This window comes from Paroedura picta, chromosome 15 (assembly GCF_049243985.1).
Source record: "Paroedura picta isolate Pp20150507F chromosome 15, Ppicta_v3.0, whole genome shotgun sequence".
Lineage (NCBI taxonomy): Eukaryota > Metazoa > Chordata > Lepidosauria > Squamata > Gekkonidae > Paroedura > Paroedura picta.
In genome coordinates, this window is record NC_135383.1 from 5499463 (window position 1) to 5515255 (window position 15793).

The following is a 15793-nucleotide window of genomic DNA, read 5'->3' on the forward strand; positions in this document are numbered from 1 at the left end:
GCCCGGTATGGCGTTGCATTAAGACACCCCTGATACTGTGTTCTTTTTTCATCCTTATTTCGTAATTCTGATTATAACACTTTCCATGTGTATTTTTCCATTCGTATTCCCCCTGAGAGCAGCCATAATAGACGGTACCCTCGGCCGTTGTTTGTATTTTTAAGGACTGGCTGGAGTACAAGCAACTGGGAGTAGGAATTCCTCCTAATTATTTGGCTCCTCAGAGGCTGGATGGAGTCCTGTTCTTGACAGACTCACAGATATCTTCATTTCTAAACAAGTTTGCTGCACTCCGGCATTTGTTATTCATAGATGGTCTTTGCTGGAATGCATGTCATTCCCGAAAACCAGATCTGAAAAACTCTCACGGGATGGCCCAGATTCTTAAACGCTTGAGTTTAAATGCGCAGACCGGATCTATCCAAACACCATTTTCAGATTTTGAGACGGCTGCCATCTTTGGGGCAATTCCCGGGTCTTGCACTAAAACACGGAAACCGAATGTGCCAAAACATGGCCATGGATCCCAAAAATACAAGATCCGGGTCACTGTATAGATTTTCCTAATGTTGGGTAAGCTGCCTTGAGTCTGTGTCAAAGGTGAGCTTGAGAGAAGGTAAATAAATATTAGCTTTGACAATAAATGCATCCATAAATGCCGTGGCATGAATTCACGTCATAGAAAGCATCAACCTCAAGGCATTTCTGCTATCCATGTTCTATTGAATTTGCATTTTCTGCTGGCCTCATTGTTTATTGATAATTTTATTAATAGGTCGTTCCATTTATCACCACTATGGGATAATGCTGCAATATTTCAATTATTTATTTAGGCAGAATTCATCCTTGTAGATAGAACACAGTTTGGAGCAGGGGTAGTCAAACGGCGGCCCTCCAGATGTCCATGGACAACAATTCCCAGAAGCCCCTGCCAGCAAATGCTGGCAGGGGCTTCTGGGAATTGTAGTCCATGGACATCTGGAGGGCCGCAGTTTGACTACCCCTGGTTTGGAGTGTGGGTGAGGAAGAACGCCATATATTACCTGCCGTGACGCATCCCGGAGTGGTACAGATGTTCCCAGGACTGGCACCGTTTTGCATACCTGCAGGAGTAACGAAGGCTCATGAAAGACCCTCTCTTAGGAATGGTGCCAAATTTGGCAAGCAAAGACACCACCTTGGTCCTCCTGAAGGATGACTCCACCAGTAGCAACTATTAATTAGGCATTTACCTCATTTCATAAACATACTATTTCAGCGCGAAAATCCCTCTTTTGGCAACAGAATGTAGAACAACTGAGAATTGATTCCTAACGCATCGCTTCGTTCTCAGAACGATGACAACGTAGTTTTAGACTCAAAATCTGGGGAGAAATTTGAGTGAGGAGAAGAAGGGCAGGTTGTTTATACCCTACTGTCTGAAGGACCCCCAAAGCAGCTTACAATCACCATTCCCTTCCTTTCCCCACGTCAGAAACCTTCTGAGGTAGGTGGGGCCGAGAGAGCTCTGCAAGAACTGCTCTGTGAGCTCTGTAAGAACTCTGACTAACCCAAGGTCACCCAGCTGGCTGCATGTGGAGGAGCAGGGGATTAAAACCAGATCGCCAGATTAGAAAACACCGCTCTTAACCGCGACACCAAACTGGGTGTTGGCTTCAGTTTAAAAAATCTCCTTGCCTCTCTTCTTCCAATGACCGCGTTGTTCCACCTTTCACAATCTCCCCCTTGTTTACTCCCGGATAAACGAGTATGTATTTGACCTTTTCAAAACGCTTCCATGTGGCAAACGGACAGACCTGGCTGCTGCAAAAGGGAAAAAACAATTCGGTAACGTCTCCATCGAGTCGCGTTGGAGGCTGTGATCCTTGCTGCTTTGAAGACTTCACGGTAAATCGTCCAGGAATAAACACCGTTATGTAAACGGTAAACAGCGCCTGGGAGATGCCTCCGAGTTGTGTCGGGATCTGCCACTCATAATTGTCTCCCGTTAAGGTCAGCCAGGAGAATCTGTCTGGAAATCAGCAGACCACAAGAAAAGGCACCCGTTGATCCAGGTCGTCTGCCCTTGGGCACGCGTGAATTGGGCGTCCACCTGCCTACTCAGGTATGAACTTCCATGTGCATGCACCTTTACCTTGAATAAGACTTCATGGGTCATAAAGGTGCCCCTGGACCCTAAATTTGTTCTGCTTTTGGTTTTAGAGGCCATCCATTGAATTTGTAAGAGACGGGGTATGCAAGAATTCTCTCCTGCTTTGTGGGAAGGTGTCAAGTAGAGATGCTCCAGGTTTCAGAATGATGGATTGCCTGGTCCTCTAGAAGCTGATTCCGTGATGCAGATAATAGCAAACCAGCTCTGAACGTCTGTCGCCTTGAAAACCCGATGGAGTCACCATAAGTCAGCAATGCCTCGATGGCACACGCATGCACGCACTTTGGAACTGATGCATTATGATTCCTCGACAGTTGCCCTATTTAAAAAAGGTCTCATGTTTGCACAGCACACTGGCAATCCCCAATTTTGCCACGGCTTTCAGTTCATTTGTGTCTTTCCCCCTTAATGACATTAGCAACGGTCACTTGCATCTTGGTACAACTCTAGGAAACAAACAACTCTGAAGTGATTGTACATACAACTCCCTGGACATTTGCCTGCTGTGGTGTTTGGCCAGTATATCGGAGGACAAAAAAGACTGCACTTTTTTTTGGGGGGGGGGATTAGTGTTTTATCTTTATGCATAATGTGTGTGATGGGGCGGGGCAAGATAATTAATTTAAGCTGTGGCAAACTGCAGGTTTTGAGTACAATCTTAAGATGAAATTCAGCAGCATTGGGAATGCAAAACGAATGAGATTTCCAAAGCAATTGTAGAAGAAAACTGCAGAAATCAGCTCATCTCTAGCTTGAGGGCCCTGGAAAATCCTTTCTGCCTCCAGCCGCTGCAGCTGGGGCTGAGGCCAGCACAAGTGGTGCAGAAAACTGGACTTCCTCAAAAGATCCCAGAGGGCACAGCTGCACTGCCGGCCGGAAGAAAACCTCGCCCAGGTCGAACGGGGCACATAAAGGGTTGCTGTCCCCTTGGAACTCGGACGAATGTGGCACAGCAGACTCACACAGGTGTGTAGCCATCAGCACAAAGCTCAGGTAGGCAGAAACAAGCCAGCTGGAGCTGGAGGCAGTGCTTGGCGGCTCAGAGGGGCAAGGCTCCTCCGCTAAAGATGCCCTCTGCCCTCCCCACGCATTCAGGAGAGATGCCGGGTACTCGTCCGGAGCAGGCATGCCATCGGTGGTCGTTCAGGGCCGCCTCACGAAGCACCCCAGGCCGACCTGAATGTCGGAGAAGAAAATCAGCCACCGGAGGGTGCCCCTTGCAATTCGCAACCAAACTGTGATTCAGGCCGAGGTGTGATCACACCGCTCTGATTAAAACCCAAAGCAAGGACCATTTTGCATGTGTGTATACGCAAGTCCTTATTAAATAATCTCAAGCGTATTTAGTATTTGGGGGAGTGGACTGCAGAGGAAAGGATTTCGAGAGGGGAGAGACCTCAACCATCTCTAATGCCGTAGAGTCCTTCCTTCCCCAAAAGATGTTTTCACCTCTGCAAAACAGGAATGGTCTGGAGAACAGTTGGAATTCCACAAGAGATCGAGGCCCACATGGAGGCTAGCCAACCTAGGATATGGACACTCAGCTCAGGTAACCCGTCTTGAAGCTTCTGGCAGGACTGCTCTGTGAGAACAGCACTTATCAGGACTGTGACTAGCCCAGGCTCACCCAAACTGGCTGCATGTGGAGGAGCAGGGAATCAAACCCGGCTCGCCAGATTAGAAGCCGCCGCTCTTAGCCACTACCCCCAGCTGTCTCTTAACCACTGGACCAAAATGGTCCCGAGGAGAAAGGGTTAAGAATTCCTTTCCCAAACCTCCCGGTCCTTGACTCAGCCTGGCAGCCACCCATGGCAGCTTTTCATTAAAAACAAACAAACAAGCCCATCAGAGGACATAGCCGTCCACCCCGTGAAATCCGAATATCAGCTGCAGCAAGAGTCTATGTACAGACCAATCCAGAGCCATAGGAGCAAAACATTAGGATCGACATGAACATTTAAAGTCGAAATTGGAAAGGGAGCATGAGCCCTGGGTGGGTGTGTGTGTGTGGGGGGGAGAGTTGGGTAATCAACCCCTGTAAAAATCCAAACTCAAAACTAATTGTCACTGATGCTTTTCTGGCCTGATCCTGATTGCTCTTGAATGCAGAAAAGGGCAATGTCTGGATGGCCCCTCGTTGTTGACCATCTGCATCTGAGCTCCACGGCCTGACCCATTCCACAAATTTCAAGAAGCCCCCGGAGGCCAGATCTTGAGCACGCTGACGCTTTGCTGGCACGAAAGCTAGCGAGGTCACTCAGCGCGCTGTTGCATTCGGGGCTGTGTCTCCAATACCTCATCTGCACCTTCCAAAAGAAGCTTTTAAAGATGGAATAAATACAGTGCCTCCCCCTCTCTCCCTCTCTCCCTCTCGCCCTGCCACCACCATTCCAGGGCCTATGTGCTTTCTGTGTGGGCGTGACTTTAAAAAACTCTCCCGTCTAATGACAGGCTTCTTCGGAATTCCTGCAAAAGATACCAAATTACACAGCTCACAGGCCCGCGGGAAGCACGGCTGTGGTGCATGGCTTTACTCCCCCCTCCCATACACAACAAACAAAACAGGTTCCCTTCTGCCTTCAACGCTTGAAACTGATGATCACAAGTGAAATCTTCCAAGCAGCTTGTCAAAGAGAGCTTGTTAGCCCAACTTGGCTTTCTAATATCCGTTCGGGGGGCTTGAACATGCCGATGAACATACGAGCCTGCCTTATGCCAAATCTCCGTTGATTGGCCCATCCGGTATGGAACTGTCTACTAGGGATGGGCCAAGATTTGGCATGAACTTGGGCCAGTTTGGGGCCACTGGACTGATGTTTGGGGAAGACACGTTCCCTGAATATTTACCAGACCTTTAAACCTTGCCTAACCGCTAAGGAGTGTGGGCCCACAGCTGACATGTTAGATTTAAATGGCTGCCAGTCATTTCAGCCTCATACCCACCCCGCAGTTAGGCTGAGATGGTTACCAGCCATTTCACTGGTCAGCTGCGAGCCCTTTCGTTGGCAAGCTGAGACCAGGAGAAAGGGGGATCTGAACTGCCCCAAACCATGAACTGGCTGATGTCCATCCCTACTGTCTATGGGTGGGGTGGCCAAGCTGTGGCTCTCCTCTCCAGATGTCCATGGACTACGATTCCCATGAGCCCCTGCCAGCAGCAGCCCCTGCCAGGCAGCAGCCCTTCGGGTTATTAGGCAGAGAAGGTTTCTTCCAAAAACTAGCTCTCACAGAGCCCTTAAATATAGTTCCCATGGTCTGAATCCGAGTTCCTCTGGATGCCCAATGAATAACCAACCTCTGAATCTAGGATCATCTTCAGTACTATTTTTCGCCTTCATCTTCCCCACCCACAGGAACATCCCATGAGAGCAAAGATTAGAAGCCGAAAGACTTAATCAAGGACTTTGGATGTCATCTCTCTTTTCTTGGGTCGTTCTGCTAGAAAGCGTGGGCTGAACTGACATCCTGCACAAGCCCTCGTTAAAAGGCAGCTTGTGGTTTCTCAGGGGCTATTCCCCTTCCTTTCTAAACTCCTTTCGAGTCAACACGAGCTTGAAAATACACAGGGGAGCTAAAGTAGGTCAAGGTGCCTCTTTAAAGAGCCTCGGAAAAATGATTTTGTAAGTAGACTCGGAAGCAAGTGCCTTTAAGAGCAAGACGACACGTTGTGCACCCAGAAGGTCTCGGCTTCTGGCTTCTCAATAGTCTCGGATATAGCAAGGGTCAGGGAAGACCTTTCAGGGGCTCCCACCTTGCAACGCGGCTCTGCTACTGAGTGAGGACCCACACGAACACATCTGAAGCCGCCGTATACCGAGTCAGCCCATCAGCCCATCAAAGTTGCCCATTCAGAAAGGCAGCTGTTCTCCAGGGTCTTGGACAGAGGTCTTTCGCATCACCTGCCGACTGGTCCTTATTGGAGAGCTGCTGGGCATTGCACCTGGGACCTTCTGCGTGCCAAGCTGATGGTTCATAAGTGATGGCCACCAACCCTCCTCTTTCTTTTTCTCAGCCCTGCAGAGGAGGGCAACCCTACGCCTGCAACTCTCGGAAGAAGCTGCAAAAGAGACCGGAAGTTCCCTTACCTCTGCCGCTGGAGTACAGGAAGACGAGCGCGACCACGGCGCAGGTCATGAGGGTCAGCAACACCGCCAGGCCGACAGTGACCAGGCTCCAGGACTTCTGCCCGGGTCGGGCTGATTTCTCCACTATATCCATTTGGCTTTCTGATTTCCCCATAATGGTTACTCTGAAGGAGAAGGGGACATCTTGATTAGGACCCAGGGTCGGCTTCTCAAGACGGCAGGAGCGTGTCAGAGCCAGAAACCATCAGCTGAAGCAAAGGCAGGGGCTTGAAAGCAGAAGCAAACACAGAAAGAGGAGGGAGGGAGGGTGGGGAGGGGGAAGGAGGGAGGTAAAATAAAAGAGAACACCGATCAATAATTACATGTATTTATCCATTTGGTTATCCACAGATTTCCCAACCTCATTCTCCATCTTCGGGTCCTGCCGACGGTGAGCGGGGAGCAAACCAGTGTCCAGAGACGGACAGACCGACTTCTTTGGTATCGAGAAGAAGAGAGTTCGCCTTTGGCTGAAGGAAGCTCCCCCTCCCCTCTGCCCCCCACCCCCACCCCTGGAGCGTCTTCCCAGCAACTATCTCCAGGGATGAGACCAGGTGAGTTCCATCAGTGGACCCTTAAAAAGGTGGTGGATCCAAGTCAGGGGCTGTGCTAGCAGGGAACCCGGTTGCCTGCCAGCATGCTGGTGGTGCCGTGGAGGAGCGGCCGGCCGGCCCGCCGGTGTGCCGATCCTTTCAGCCTCCTGTCCCTCTGCCTTCCCAAGTCCATGCCAAAACTTCTCAGCTCAGCCTTGCCTTGCCGTTTTCTTCCAGCAAATGAGCCCGAGGAGGAGGAGGAGGAGGAGGGAGGAGAGAGGAGGAGGAGGGAGGAGAGAGGATTTTTGTAATTGCACAGCACATAAACAGCAAGTGGCAGGAGAAAGGCACGGCGGCTGCGGCAGGCTCTTTAACTTCTCCCTCGGTTGCCCGCAGGGATGCTCTTGCTCTGTTCTGCTGAGCTTTCGATCCGACAGCAGCGGAAGGGGCTTGGAGCCCTCCAGGATGCCCCCATGGGTGCTTTTGGGATGTAAAATGCACACACACAGACACACACCTTTAATATCAGGTGCAGAAACATGGACTGATTCTTGTTTTCCTCCTGGAAAGTCTTAAGGAGGAAGTTGGCTGCCATGGCTGGTCCTTTCACAGAACAGATTTTGAAATGTGCAGCAGTAAATGCCGGCGTGGTGTAGTCTAGGGGTTTATGTTTGCTATATATTCCCTGTCCTGTAAGAAGATCATAATCTGACGAAGAGTGCTTGCACTCGAAAGCTCACGCCCTGAATAAATCTTTGTTGGTCTTAAAGGTGCCACCGGACTCTGATTTTCTCGGCGAGAGAGGTAGCTAGGAACCCAACCCTCCCTCCTCTCCTTTCTCATCTCAAGTGTGCTAATTCTCAAGGCAACTCTTGTTTGCTCCTTAATCAGGTTCTGCACCGTCGCTGTGTCGGCCGCTCGGCCCGCGTTCCCACCAAAGACGCTCGTGAGCCACGGCAGGGCTTGACGTATTCCTGGTGGAGAGAAGATGTCATGTGAAACATGGCGGGTGACGGAGCCGTCTTTCAAGATGCTGCTCGTCTTTGTGGAGTTGAAAGGCAGGCTGCCCGAAGGCAGAAGTCCACAGCAGCGTCCTCTCGTCAACCTAGTGCCACCGGGTTCTGTGCCAAAGACGTGTCCGATTAGCAGGCCGGGTAGCGTAACATCTGCATTAAGGCGTCTGAAGCCCAAGAGTGCCTGAGGCGGCTCTCTCTCGATGCTGAACAAACGGCAACCCCTGAGAAATAGGAGAGGGTATGTCATCCCTCCACTGGGAACCAGCCTTGTATGACGCCAAGAGAACACAAGGCCTGCAAAAGGGAGCTCTTCTACCAGGCATTTGGTCGGGGTCGACCGGGACCAATTGACCCTTCCTGGCCCAGACTTCCCAATGAAATGTAAGAGGTGGGGCTGTTCCGCAAAGGACAATTGCCGGCCTCCATTGTTGAAGCTTTGGTCTTTAAAAATGTTTAACCCAGATGGGTTAGAGCCTCTTGTGGCGCAGAGTGGTAAGGCAGCCGTCTGAAAGCTCTGCCCATGAGGCTGGAAGTTCGATCCCAGCAGCCGGCTCAAGGTTGGCTCAGCCTCCCATCCTTCCGAGGTCAGTAAAATGAGTACCCAGCTTGCTGCTGGGGGGTAAATGGTAATGACTGGGGAAGGGAATGGCCAACCACCCCGTATTGAGTCTGCCATGAAAACGCTAGAGGGCGTCACCCCAAGGGTCAGACATGACCCGGTGCTTGCACAGGGGATACCTTTACCTTTACCTTTAACCCAGATGGCTTCTGGTGCTTAGTTTCTCAGGGGTCTTGAATCAGGGTTTCAATGGGGCCCATCGGATAGGCCCCCTCGTTTCTTTATTTACACACTGTGTTTTTTAAACAAAACTGCCCAACTGTGTACAATGCGGCGAGGAAAGAAAGACTGTCAATGTCCATGCCACACCACAAGCTGGTACCTTGCTAAGAAATGTCCTTAAAATCCAACTTGAGGTAAATTCCAGTGGCCATAAGAAGTATCAAAATCTCGTTTGGATTCCCTTACAGAGGGATGCTTCGCAAAAGGCAAACTTTTAATTTCAAATTTCAATTTTAGGCAAAAACTCACAATGGCCTGGTGATATATAAAACTCCAGAAATTCACTGGTTACATACTTCACAGGCTTCCCTCTGCTCAACGTTCCTCAGATTTTTTAGCTCAGGAGCTGAGGTAAATTCACTTTCGTCTTGGCCGTAGATTAAATTTCAATTGCATCAGGAATAAGGGAGTGTGGTGTAGTGGCTGGAAAAACCCGGGATGAAATCTCCCCTGGGGTGCGATGAAACTCCCGGGGCGAGCTCGGGCCGATTGTTTTTCCTCAGCCTAACAAACCTCTCAGTTTTCTTCTGAAAATCACGTGGTGGGTAGGATGGACCATTGTTCACCACACTGCAGTTTTTAGACAAAAGATGGCTTAAAAATGTAACAAGTAATAAGTATTTTTGACGAAAGGGCGGTTTTCTATGTGTTCGTGCTTCTTCTGTTCTGTCTGTAAAGAACTCGGCCAGCATACTCTTTTAAGCCTCACAACAGCCCTGCGTGGTAGGCTAGCCACTCTGCGACAGGGTCGCCAAGTGAAGTGTGAAAAATTCCTGGAGATTTGTGGCTGGAACTTGGAGGGGGGGACTTCTGTGGGGTTTAATGCTACAGAGTCCCTGCTTTGAAGGTAACATTTTCTCAAAGGGGAGTGGATCTGCTCCCTGGAGATCAATTGCAATCCCAAGGAATCTCCAGGCATTGGCTGGAGGTTGGCAACCCTACTCAGCAGTAATCTGTAACATCTCCCCCGCTGCACTTCATGCAATTTGGAAGCTGTTCCAGTGGGATCATGTGTGAGTCGGTGATTGTCAGTTGTTGGCAAGACTCCGACAGGTCCCCAAAATCTTTGTCTTTGCTTTGTAGATGTCATTTTAATTCCCCCTCCTTCACCTCTAGGGGGGAGCCTTCCAGTTTTCCCCCTCCGTAGCAAACAGGCATTACTGAGGTTCACCCGTAAGGTTTATTCAACTTAATCGGATTGCATTAGTCGCTATTAGCTCAGGACCAGGCAGTCAATTAAAACAATAATTGTGATCCTCAAAGTCCATTAAGGCTGCAGGCCAGGGGCAGTATTTTTAGAGGGCCAATTATCCCCTTCTTACAGCCCTTTGTTCTGGAAAAGGGTCCTTAGAAAGGCATGCTCCTTTAAGTTCAAACTGCTATCATTTGGATACTCTTGCAGAAAAGAAGCACAGGGAAAGACAGTTCGGCAGTTTAAGGTTTTAAGCCCTGATTCCATTTTGCTTTGCAAATGAGACAAAAAAAAAAGACTTTGCTTGCAACCTTAACTTCCCCCTCTCAGCCATCTTATAGGGTCTCAGCCATCTTATAGGGCAGGGATAGTCAACCTGTGGTCCTCCAGATGTTCATGGACTACAATTCCCATGAGCCCCTGCCAGCATTTGCTGGCAGGGGCTCATGGGACTTGCAGCCCATGAACATCTGGAGGACCACAGGTTGACTATCCCTGTTATAGGGTCTTCCCCCTCTCAGCCATCTTATAGGGTTTGAAATAGGCAGCTGGGAATTGTAGTCCATGGACATCTGGAGGGCCGCAGTTTGACTACCCCTGATCTAGTCCAACCCCCTGCTCGTCGTGTCTGTTTCAGATCCTTTTTACGTAATTCAGACAGACCCTCGCATCTGTTCTTGGGAAACAGTAAGACAGACACAACTATCTGTTAAGACTTCTTGTTTATAAATGTGCTCAAGTGTACACAAATGACAGGTTCCTGCTCGTCTGCTGAGGCCTTCCTACGCGGAGACCGCTTTTTCAGGCTCCTTGTGGGCTTGGAGAGGTTCCTCCAGATCCCCGGGGGCCGGGCCTCCAAAATAACAAGCTGTTTTATTTGAGATGTCATTGACGGATTGCTTTGGCACACAGGCGGGTTCTGATGCCGACTGGCTGAGCCGAAATGTGATTAAAGAGCTGAGTCTCTAAAGGCAGGGCTGGGATGCCAACGGTAATTTTGCATAACACATTAAATTAATGAGGACACCGGCTCTGCGGAACCTCGGCAAATTGGAAATTGCACGATGGCGCTGGGAAGGCGAAGGACAACACGGTTTCCAGTCTTGCCCGGGGAGATGGTAGTAAAACAAAATGGTTTTTAGATGAGCCGTCATTAAAGCAGTAACATCTGCCTCCCAGATTTCGCAACGGTTGTCCTTATATACTCCCGGGGTGGGGGAAATGAAGCAACGAGGACAGCAAGGTAGGGAGATGGGGAAGCATCCTTGATACGTTCAGAAAGAGCACCTGGGGACCTCTGGGGGCTCTTACACATGAAGCATCGTCGAAATAAATCAAGAGGGCGTTGTTGACAAACCAGGAAAAAAAAAATGGCAGCAGAAGAAGGCGGACTCTCTGGCTTTAGGCCCTGCTGAGATTCCTCACCTTCCCATATCCTACCCTCTCCAGGTTCCAATTCCAAAATATGATGCTAGAGTCCACCCTCCAGAGCAGCCCTTTCCCCCAGGGGAACTGATCTCTGTAACCTGGAGATGAGGTGTGAAACGGAAGGATCCCCACATCCCACCTGGAGACCCGCTTCCTGGGGAGGCTGGCCACCCTAAATAAAATGCCTGTGTTTGAGTAATATGCCATGGAGTCCAAGAAGTGCCACTTCCCCTGGGAAAAACAACTAGATGGTTCTCTAGGTTTGGATTCGTTTTTGGATTAAGGGATAAAGCCACACTAAAACCGCTCAGTCAGAAAGCAAACCTGCAGGCTGCGTGTGCAGATTGTAGCCCACCGTTCTTGGGAGATGGAATTCTATCACAGTGGGGGAAGAGAGGGGCAGAAACTGGGCCGGGGAAGTCCAGACTGGCTTGTGCAAACCTGGAGTTCTTGTGATACAAGCCTACGTTCCGCTTCACACTAGAAGAGGGCGGCGTTTCGCGTGACAACTTTGTCAGCCCACGAACTGGATCAATTTTCAAGGTGGTATTTTGTTGAAAACCACCGAGGCCCACATGACTGTCACCCCGTCGACAAGTTACGCAAAGACATTGCACGAGTGTAAATGCCCTCCTCTCTGGTTGGTGGTCCCCTTTTATGCTGCTCCCTGCTGCAGGGGACAGGGCCTGCTTTCCCAGGGGGGGCTGCCCCTGCCTCCGTGATGGATCCACGCACAGCCGATGCTTTCCAGATGGACTGGCTCAAGCAGGCCTACGATGTCGTTCCTGAGAGAAGATGAGGGAGTCAAACAAACAGGGCTGGCTCCATGTTCGCTCTCCAGAAGGACCGTTCCAGCAAGTTATAGTCACAACGTTTTAATGTCATATCCTTCAAACGGCAAATACGGGGCAAAATAAGAATGGTGACTTAACAAGGATTGACACGATAGAACAGGGCATGGCAACGGGTAAACAATGAGAGGTTTACGGTTTTCCTTCACTCCCTTGGAAGAAAATCCAAAATGTCTTTGTGCACTGCGCACCAGGGGTTCCCAACCTGTGGGTCTGGGAACCTGTGAATGTGAGCCCCAGGTTTTTGTGGTTTTATTGATGTTAGAATGCTCTGTCATCTTCCTCTTCCTCTTCCTCTTCCTCTTCCTCTTCCTCTTCTCTGGGTCACAATATGATGTAAATGTGGACCAGTGGTTCACCCTTCCAAAAAGGTTGCGAATGACAAGATTAGAGAATTCACCATTATGGCCAAACTGAACGTTGGAAGAGTTCAAGGGCCCCTAGAATGTTTTCTTGGAATTTGTTGACAAGTAGAAATATATTCTTCATTTGCCACATTAAAATGGCTGTTGTAATATAACATTTGTAATGATGAAGATCCTGGGAAGAGACATTCTATGTATTTCCTAAAACTGTTTTTTTTAATTCTTTTCTGCGCACTATTAAAATTTAAAATTAAAAAAAAATATTTAACAAAACCCAAAAAGATTGTGAACCACTCTTCTACAATTCTGGTCTAACCAGAAGAATTTGTAAAAAAACCCCAACAATCCGGTAACGGCTGTATGGATGTTTTGCCTCCTTCGTGCAATTGTTAACTAATTAGAGTTACTAATTATGATAACTTGTCCCAGTTGCAGAAATAGAGGAGTTTCAAATGCAAAATCTGCAGGCCAAATTGAAACTTCATATAACGCTTGCAAGATCCTTGGCATTTTGATCATCTATTCTACCAGAAGCCTTTCCATAGCCTGCCAGAGCACAGAAGTACCTTTCAGACTTGGCAAATTAAGAGCGAGCGAGCATCACACCACCTTGAAGCCAGGGAGAGGAATGCTGCGTTTTGCTAAAAGACAAAAGCCATCAGCTGCGAGTTTGACATCCATTATTCCTAACTGAAGCGGCAATTAAAAAGGGGGAGACGAAACGGTAGGATCGTTGACATTTGGGAGAAATGATGTGCCACATTACCCTCATCCATTACATCTCCTTCCCCCCCCCCCCCCCCGCTCCAAATTTCTACAATAACACTCTTAAAAGAGAGTGTTGCTTTAGAGTTGGCGGAGAAACAGCACTTTTGAAAGGCAGGAAGAATTCTCCCGTGTGGGTCATGCATGCTCCTGCCTTGAACCTTAATTAACTCATTTGCTTTGCTGGTTTGAGACCAGTCGAGAGAAATCGTTATCCATCGGCAGCCCCACCACTACAACCAGTGGATCTTCACACAGGATCGGCTGTGCCTTGGAAAGAGATTCCCTTAAAGCTGCCAGTCCTCAGTCCGTTCTTCTGCTTATGAACCAGAAGCTCAGAAAGCCAAGAAAAATACTCAAAGCAAGGAAGCAGGCAGCTGCTCAACAGCTCACTGCATCGTTGGCTGAGGTTTTGGGGCCCATCCATGTTTCACGTACACTAATGGAAGGCAATCATCCAAATAGCGGAGTCATTTTCCACCAGCCCTATTGGGGTTGCCAATGTCCCAGGGGGACCTGGAGATCTGCCAGAATCTGCTCACCTGGAGAAAATGGCCATTTTGGAGGGGACTCTGTGGCATTATACCCCCGTGAGGGAGGTGCGGCTGAGAGAGCTCTGACAGAACTGCTCTGCAAGAACAGTGACGAGTCCACGGTCACCCATCTGTCTGCATGTAGAGGAGGAGTGGGGAATCCAACCTGGCTCACCAGATTGGGAGCTGCTCCGCTTAACCACACTGGCTACACCAGGGCCCCCATCTAACCACCACCTGAGCCCCCCTTCATGCCTTCCTTCCCACCTGCATGCCCCCACCCGCCTGTGCATTCTTCTCCCATTTACAAGCCTCCCCAGAGCCCATGCTCAGTTGGCCTGCACCACCTGCTCACCTTTCCCCTGAGAGCGCTGGCCGGTGTCTGTAGTCGCATGGCCACGAGGAGCACCACCACCATGTCCTGCTTACATGCCCTTCCTGAATGACTCTGGGCGGTTGAGATCACAGGGCCAAATAGGTGGTAGAGGAGGGGCACAGGTGTGTGTGTGTGGGGGGGGGGATCAGCAGCTGCCCCAACTCAGGACACACTGACACCAGCCCTGATGCACAAAGTTTTTTCATTCTCCTCTGACAGCCTGTCTCTGCATCCACCATCTCTTCGACCTTCAAGAGAATTTTTTTTTAAAAAAAGGCATCCTCTTAAAAGCAAGCAAATGTCACATTTGGAGAGGTTACTTACGGCTTAGGCGGCACCTCTGTGTTCATTTGCGTCCCTCGGTATTTGTCCAGGGCTGCTGAGATGTCCAGATCGGGATAAATTCACAGATGCCTCCTTCTCCCGCTGGCTCGTAGAACTTGTCTTCGCCCTGCCCTCAATATCTGCAAAACTCCAAGTGTTTTCAGAGTTAAAAACACACCCTTGGGACTTTTCTTGCTTCGGTGTAGCTGGGCTGATGATGCCCTCGTTGAAAACTAAGAAGGCCTGACAGCTGAATGGTACGGGACTAATCCACGCAGGATGGTATGGGACTAATCCACTGGGACTAATCCAGTGGAATGATCCTTGTACCCACTGTGGATCATTCCAATGATGAATGCTACTGCATAGGCAGCAAGAGGGAGAACTCTCCAGGAGGAAGTCACTTGAGTGGCCTGCCTGTGACCCCATGGGATGCTTGCCTTCTCTGGTACTTGAGAAGATTTGGCTTGCTGACAGTCAAGTGGAAAGAGCCTCCACGTTATGTGAGGCATATGCTACAAATAGAGGCTGCTTACTGACGCATGACTCAGCGGTGACCCTCTGGGACAAACAAGGGCAGGTACAAAGGTGCTCCATATGGCAATTGAGCCAAAAACATGAGCTGCCACTTGGTCGACCTGGTGGGGAGACTCCAATGGCATGTAAAGGGGGAATTTGACCACATTCATTGCAAAGTTCTCAACATCCCCTTCTTCAGAAGGCTTTTTCTGCAGCCGTTTCCAGCTGCATTGGAGGGGACTGGGTCAGGCTCAAGGTTTCGATATTAATGTTGACAGCCCTAGAAGGCATATCTACAGGACCAGCTTTCCCACCAGGTCTCCACAAAGAATGTTGAGGTCAGCTGATCAAAACCTGCGTAAGATTCCTGGGCCAAAAGAGGGGACGCTGGCCTTGACCTGGGCCAGGACCTTCTTGACTTTGGCCCCGGCCTGATGGAACATTCTGCCGAAAAAGACCAGGGCCCTTAATCAGTTCCGTAAGGCCTGCAGGATAGAGCTGTTCCACCAGGCCTATGGTTGAGGCCAGACACAAGAGCTGGTCTCACTGCTGAAAATAGATGGAAGCCTCCCCAAGAGAGATCTGGACACCCCCCCCCCCTTCCAAGTTTTACTGAAATGGGGCTAATGTAAATATAGAGAGGTTTTAAGATTTAGAAGTGTTTTTTAAGAAACCCTTAACCAGCCCCTTCCACTAGAATCGCCTTCCTTTCCAGCTTTCTGAGGGGGTTTGTTTTCTTTTAAAGTTTCCAATGAGCTTGGGACAGAATTATCT

At 49.5% G+C, this 15793-nt stretch overlaps 1 protein-coding gene and 1 long non-coding RNA gene across 5 annotated transcripts in view; one reads left to right on the top strand and one right to left on the bottom strand.

The window, feature by feature from the left end:
* Positions 1-14657, bottom strand: part of MMEL1 (membrane metalloendopeptidase like 1) — a 31950-nt gene extending 17293 nt beyond the window's left edge. Inside the window, exons 1-3 of one of the 4 annotated variants that reach the window (XM_077312797.1) lie at positions 14501-14657; positions 6238-6401; positions 1044-1103 (exon numbers count right to left, since the gene is read on the bottom strand). In XM_077312797.1, coding sequence (XP_077168912.1) covers positions 1044-1103; positions 6238-6401; positions 14501-14526 — 250 coding nt within the window. In that variant the 5' untranslated portion in view covers positions 14527-14657. Of the gene's footprint in view, positions 1-1043; positions 1104-6237; positions 6504-6599; positions 6741-14500 lie in introns of those variants that run through there. The other 3 variants (XM_077312798.1, XM_077312796.1, XM_077312799.1) reach the window with 3 other exon arrangements.
* Positions 1611-10330, top strand: LOC143824940 (uncharacterized). Its single transcript, XR_013226915.1, has 3 exons — positions 1611-2104; positions 6628-6830; positions 7701-10330. It is a non-coding gene; the product is annotated as an uncharacterized LOC143824940 (long non-coding RNA).
* Positions 14658-15793: the final 1136 nt, after the last annotated feature.